General features: G+C 31.1%; 1 protein-coding gene across 1 annotated transcript; it reads left to right on the forward strand.

The window, feature by feature from the left end:
- The first annotated feature begins 229 nt into the window (after positions 1–229).
- Positions 230–6,406, forward strand: LOC118037936 (auxin-induced protein AUX22). Its single transcript, XM_035044120.2, has 3 exons — positions 230–681; positions 1,943–2,024; positions 6,069–6,406. Exons 1-3 carry the CDS (start codon positions 327–329, stop codon positions 6,163–6,165), a joined length of 534 nt encoding a protein of 177 aa, XP_034900011.1. The 5' UTR covers positions 230–326; the 3' UTR covers positions 6,166–6,406.
- The last annotated feature ends 828 nt before the right edge of the window (positions 6,407–7,234 follow it).

Here is a 7,234-nt window from a genome sequence, read left to right on the forward strand (position 1 = left end):
AATACCTAAGAGCCATTCGATGTGTCCCATATCCAACTTATGGTGCTGGCCTTTAATTGTGTTTTTAGGAGGCATAGAGTCCCCACTTCTGCCCCTCATGTGACCGACAACTGAGCCCTATTTGACCTGTCTTTGCTCCCACTTTGTCCTTCCTTTGATTTCGTCTCTCTGCTTGTGTATAATTTATTTGCAAATAAATAAACCGTTTTTGTGACCAAGAATTATAGAGTTAACAAACTATATAACATTTTGAAACCGTGGAGCCAAAAACTAACCAAGTTCAGAGGAAGAAAATTGAAAACTTTGCCCATCACCAAGAAAAGAAAATGGCACAACCTCTTGGACTTGAAATCACAGAGCTAAGGTTGGGTCTCCCGGGCAGCGACGATGGACATAAAAATGACAAGAAAAGGGTTTTCTCTGAGGTGTCCGGCGAAGCAAACAGCACAACCGATGACCGAAAAGTTCAAGCAAAGAGTCAAGTTGTCGGGTGGCCACCAGTTTGTTCGTATCGAAAAAACATTAGTTTCAATGAGAGAGATCGCCTTGAAACTTCAAAAATTTACGTGAAAGTAAGCATGGATGGAGCTCCTTTTCTTCGAAAAATTGATTTGGGCATGCAGAAAGAGTATTCGGATCTTGTTGTCGCGTTGGAGAGGTTGTTTGGCTGTTTTGGAACTGGTGAGCATCCCTCTATCATCTATTTACAGTACTCTTAATCTCTTTAGGCTCTATGATTTTAAAGCTCTATTAATACTAGATCAGTATTTGGAATTGATTTCGAAAATTTGATTTGGACATGCATGGTATACATATTAAGCCTCCTTAATTATACCTAGCTACTATATATTAATTGTAAGCTTCTAATTATGAACAAGCTAGGCCAGCGTTGTACACCATGCAAAACACACACACACACACACACTAGCTCCGTGATTCGCAAACGTAGTGTTTATGGGTTAGTTGATTTTAAACCAATTATGACTATTCAAACTCTTTATATTGTATTTAAAAGATACCAATTCCTTTTCTTTTCTTTTTTTCCTTTGTAATTAACCTGCATATAAATTAGATTGTGTACTTAATTAATTAGTTAATTGAGCTATTTGGACTTCAGTGAATTTAAGCTTCATTTTATAATTTCTTTTCATTATTAGTAGGCTTCCTTCCAAATGAAAAACATGTGGGTTTTTTTTTTTTAGTTATAAGTCTGGATGTTTATTCCCAAGCAAGTACTTCCATGAAAGCCTCATAAACACTTGTTTTTTCTGCTTCCTATTTTTGTGAAAGTCACATACAAGGTAATTAATAATTGACAAGCATCTATTTCGAAAACAAAATAAAGAAATACATGTTTTTTCGATCATTTTTTTTAAAATATATTCTTTTAATCTATTCTTATTTATTTTATCAAGATTGATAATTAATACAAAAACATTAGATTTACCTAGTTGATGAAATGTTAAGGTGTCATCTTGTCCAACTATCTAGGTTGTCTCCAAAGAAGGTTAAAAATGTTATTATATACATAAGTAAGAACACACACCATTATACAAACGTTTGTCCTCCTATATTATTATATATAATCTCTATGTAATCAATCAAATAATTATGTGCTAATTAATTAATTTCTTAGCCAAGCAGGTACATGAACCTAGAAAAATGTTCTTACATCCTCCATTCTCAAATATCAATGCATCCTCTAACATCAAGCATAGATAATAAGCACATTAAATCTCATTTAACAATTATCAATGAAAAAAAAAAAGTTTATATGGACTAAATCTAAGCCCTCTAGCAAATTTGTTCTCTGAAAAGACGTATAGATATATAGTGAGAACACAATATTATTTCTATGATCCTTTATTTATATATTTTTATTTTTAAAGAGAGAAAAAAAGTAAATGACCATTGTTTATTTGTTATGTAAAACCATGGGCAGGCAAAGCCTTGAAGGATGAATACGTTCCCATATATGAAGACAAGGATGGAGACTGGATGCTAGTGGGAGACGTGCCTTGGGAGTAAGTCTCTCTAGCCAAAAACAACTCCTTGTATTTAATTTTTTTTTTTTTATCATTTTAATCGTTTTCCTTTAGAAGATATACATATCTTTTCAATTAATTATGCCTCATCACACGTGCTTTTAATGTCCATAATTCAACTAGAAAATTTATTTACACCGGCAGAATACCCTGTAAGTACAGAAGCTGTGTTTTTATTGGTTTAAAAATTACCAACGAATTTTTCAATAAAAATAGTCAATAAGTGTTTCATCTGGAATTTTTTACAAAATTATTAGTAATATCATTTGGTTTTGCTGACGTAATTTTTTTGTCAAATGGATTCCTTCAACAAGAAAATCACATTAACCAAACTTGAAGTGTAATCTTCATCCAAATTAATTTTGATAAGAGAAAAAAAATTAATTTTAAAACTCCAAGTAATCTCAAACTAGTAAAGATTTCTCTTGGCATGTAGCAAAGAAATCATCTAATAGAAATATCATAGTGTAATCTACATATTACAAATAAGCTATATAATACCATGGATCAGTCCGAAAACTCTGGAAGTAACCTGAATCAGAAGCCCTATTAAATAAAACAATCAAACCTTCTACTACTACTATATATATCAAAGGAAAATGGGAAAAGAGGGTTCCATTGCCTTAGCCCCTTCTTTTTATTGAATTCTCTGCTAGGAGGGTTATTTTAGGGGTGGACAAGCATTCAAAAATCTAATATTTGATTGACACTGATAATATGTTAGAACTTCTGAAGTATAATAAACAAAAGTTTTGCTATTATTTTGTATAATCCATGAATCAATCTAATAAGCCCGAGACTAAGAAAACTTGTCTGGCCCTTAGTCTTCAGAATCAATGCTATAAAGTGTTAGAAAATAATATAAATCATATCATGGGATTTCATCTAAAAACTTAAGTTATTGGGTTGAGATAGTTCTTTGACATGGTATCAGAGCCTTAATGACCAAGTGGTCATGAGTTCGAATCTCACCATCCCCATTTGTTCGATAAAAATTAAACACAAGGTAATGTGAGCCTGTGCAAGTTTCAAGCCCAAAAGGTTTTCACTTGAGGGGGTGTGTTAGAAAATAATATAAATCATATCATGGGACCTCATCTAATAGTTTAAGTTATTGGGTTGAGATGGTTCTTTGACATAAAAGAATGCAACCTACTAGCTAGTTTCAAAAAAATCTTTGACCATCAAAAACACATGAGAACTGATAAGATTCATAACTTTTTATAAAAAGAGAATGTGTATCCATCTGGATAAGAAGCTTTCGAACCATTATAGTCCCACACTGCTTGCTTCACCTCCTCCGTTGAATGAGGTATTTCTAACCAAACCGAACATGCCTCTGAAACCAAATCAAAACAAAACTGAGCAACATAATCACCCTGCTGACTGTACTGTGTACCCATCGAAGCTGCAATGCAATCCTCTGTACCCCTCACCTCTTCTTCCACGGGCACATAATTTGAATTCCCATCTACACATTCATTAACGGCTGACTTGATAACAAGGGACACGCCAATATTGTCGTCTATTTCTTGGAGGGATATTCTTTCTTCAAATTCGGTGACTTGTGCGTATTTTAATTACGAGTATAGGTTTTGTGTGTACTTTTGGCTGGAGACTCTACTCATAGTCGGTCTTTGTTTGGTATATGTTTGATTTTGTGTTTGAAAAGGATTTTTAAAAAATTAATTTTTTTTTATTTTAAATTAATTTTTTTGATGTTTTCATATCATTTCAATGTGTTAATATAAAAATAATTTTTAAAAAATAAAATATTATTATTTTAATATATTTTTAAATAAAAAATAATTCAAAAAATAACTGTTATCATATTTTTCAAAAAATAACTGTTATTCAGTAAAACATACGACATGTTTGAAATGATTTTTGCTTGATCCTAAGCACCGCGTGAAAATTTTATTAATCAAATCAATAAAACTTGACTCTAAGAAGTTCACATACAATGAAAGGATTGGAAAATAATACGTGAGTAAGTTGAAGTTTAATTAATATTAATATCCACGGTTTAATAAACAATAAATTCAAATATCTCCTTTATTATTAAAAAAAATAGAAATTAATATTACAGGAGTTGCACCACCAAAACTGACGCATATTAGAGAATAATATAAATCAAATCTTGGAACCTCACCTAACATTTTAAGCTATTGGGTTAAGATAGTTATTTAATATGGTATCAGAGCTTTAATAACCAAGTGGTCGTGAGTTTGAATCTCATTATCCCTATTTATTTGATAAAAATTAAACACAAAATAATATAAGCTTGTGTAAGTATGAAGTCCAAAGAGCTTTCACTTGAAATTATGTATTAAAAAATAATATAAATAATATATTGAAACTTCAACTAACAGTTTAACCTAATATAAATTATATATTAGAACCTCATATAACAGTTTAATCTATTGGATTGACTGCATAGCTAGTAATACTCTCTGTAGTGAATTAGTGAATTATTAATGGTTCTTGAAATAATTTCTTGAGTGGAGGTCTGGGTTTTTCGTTTCTTCTTCTTCTTCTTTTTTCGCGACTAAGCCTTTCGCGACTAAGCCTGAATTTGAGGCGTGAATATCATTTGTGGAAAGATATAGAGGCAATTTTGGCATGCAAAAAGTCTTGCAACTTGCAAGTATGTATACGAATTTGTCTTGGAAGTGTAGGGCCACGTACTGCCGACAAACGCAACTTGCTTATAATTGTGTAGGGTAGAGGGCGATGATGTCCTTAATGTCAAAGCATCTATCATTATGATGGAGTGATTCTTCCAACATTTTCTTACAATGATTACCATATCTTAAGCTCCAAAATAATTTGTCTTCCATTATGTAGTTTATTAATGTCAATTTCATGCTAACGCATTAACCATATTCCAAGAAAACAAATCAATTAGATGCTCCATTAAACAACGATAGGATTTAAGGCCTCGTTTGTTTCCTTGAAAACTGGTTTTCGGAAATCAGTTTTCAAACTTTCTTGTGTTTGTTTATCATTAGAAAAGTTGGTCAACGGAAAATACTTTCCGGTCAACAAAAAATACTTTCCAATCAATTTTAGTCGATAAAAAATTTGGGTTGGTTTTCAGGAAAGTGTTTTCCCTTTAGCTGTGTTTGTTTTCCGGAATGTGGTTTCTAGAAAATCAATTTCCAAACTTTCTTGTGTTTGTTTGCTATTAAAAAAGTTGGTCAATAGAAAACACTTTTCAGTAAAAGAAAAATTTGGCTTGGTTTTCAGGAAAGTGTTTTCCTAAAAACTTTGGGGGAAAACACTTTCCGGAAGTTGTGAAAAATTTAGAAATGTCATTATTTGCTGATTATATCAAATTTGATCCTCAAACTTTTGATCGCTATATATATTTTGTTTTTAATATTTATTTTCAATTTCATCTCTTAAAATTTTATTTTATATTAATTTTGGTCCTTATTTTTATAATTGTTATTTGCTTTTTTCTTATCATTTTTTTTTATTGAAAATTTTTATCTATCAGATTTGGTCCTCATTCTTTTGATTGTTACTTATTTTATTTGAAATAATTTATGAAATGTTGATTATTATTATTTTAATTTCTTCATCTTTTATTTTTTAAATTTTTTAAATTTGATCTCTATTATTTTGATTATTATTTATTTTATTTGAGATAATTTATGAAATTATATTTTTTTTTTCAATTTCATTCTCATTCAACTTTTTAATTTGTAAGATTTGTTTCTTATTATTTTAATAAACTTGAGAAAAATAAAATGTTAATAAGTTATTTTCCAGCATATTTTCCATGACATAACCAAACACTGGAAAGTGTTTTCCAGCTTATTTTTCATTACACTACCAAATATTGAAAAATACTTTCTCAAAATTCATTTTCTCGGAATTCACTTTCCCCGGAATTCATTTTCCAAAAGGAAACTACTTTCCAACAAACAAACGGGGCCTAATTAATTTCTTGTGGGGGTGGGAATAAAGCTAGTTAATTACTTATGAATTTTTTTATCATTTTGTTTAATTTCACAGGATGTTTTTTGAGTCTTGCAAGAGGCTAAGGATCATGAAGAGTTCAGAAGCCAAAGGTTTTGGGCTGCAGCCAAGAGGCGCTCTTAAGGGAATTTAAAAAGATGATCGTCACTGAGAAACTACAACATATTGAACTCGGGAGAACTTGACTGGATTTTCTTAATTTTTCGTAAGCATAAACATTTCTGTTAATTGGTGATTATTATTGGTTAATTAAGAACAGACGATTTATCATCAAGTTGTAGCTTAATTTGAGACCTATTTTCATATGTTTAAACCGGGACTTATAGAACCCTAGATAGAAAAGACAACTAGCTTGTTTTTCACGATTAAATCCATCCTGCTATATGTGTTTTTTTTTTTTTAATTATTATTATTATTGAATCATGAATTGCTTCTGTTTTTTCTTGGGAGGCTTTCCTTTACTGCTATTTCTCGATTCCTATTCTAAATATTTAGAGCTTGGAAGCTAGTTTAAGGTTATATATAACATGAAGAATACTGGGAAACAAGGTTGTTAAAATCGCGATTTTAACACGACACGGAAAGCCGTTCACAAATTCGGATCGTAAAAACGGATCGTAAAATCGTAAAATCGTAAGGAATTTTAAAATACATTAAAAAAAAATTTATGCTTCAAATAAAAATTCATGCTCTTATATATATAATTTCATATATTTTTAATTTATTTTAATAAAAAAAATATAATATAGAAAAAATCTATTTAAAAAGCATTAGAGGATTTTGAGCAGCTTAAGAGCATTAGAGGAGGAAATAGCAAGGCAAGTTAAGAGTGGATTTAAGATCATGATGGCAGGACCCTCGAAACGGAGCTCTCTCTCTCTGGCAAGACATTGTTACTATTTTAAATAGATTTTTTCTACATTAAATCTTGGGTAGAGACAACGAAGCATTGAATCTTGGGTAGAGACAGAGAAGACGGCAGGACAGGAGGAGTGAAAATCAATGGCTGCAGACTTCCGCACGTGATTCTCGCCTAAAGACTGAAGAAAAATCCAATAGGTGTTTGACAGCTGGACATGAGGGGGGAATTTTGTTTCAGCGCCTCATTTTGTTGAAATCGCAAAATCGATCCTGAAATCATGATTTTGCGCGATTTCATCCGATTTTTGCGATTTCACCCAATTTCAACCTGATTTTACCCA

The sequence above is a fragment of the Populus alba genome, chromosome 3 (genome assembly GCF_005239225.2).
Source record: "Populus alba chromosome 3, ASM523922v2, whole genome shotgun sequence".
Lineage (NCBI taxonomy): Eukaryota > Viridiplantae > Streptophyta > Magnoliopsida > Malpighiales > Salicaceae > Populus > Populus alba.

Bases quoted from the DNA above. Each gene is read 5' to 3' on its own strand.
- LOC118037936 (XM_035044120.2), top strand. From the start codon at position 327: ATGGCACAACCTCTTGGACTTGAAATCACAGAGCTAAGGTTGGGTCTC. The intron at 682-1,942 runs GTGAGCATCCCT...AACCATGGGCAG, and splicing joins GTTTGGCTGTTTTGGAACTG to GCAAAGCCTTGAAGGATGAA. The intron at 2,025-6,068 runs GTAAGTCTCTCT...TTAATTTCACAG, and splicing joins GTGGGAGACGTGCCTTGGGA to GATGTTTTTTGAGTCTTGCA.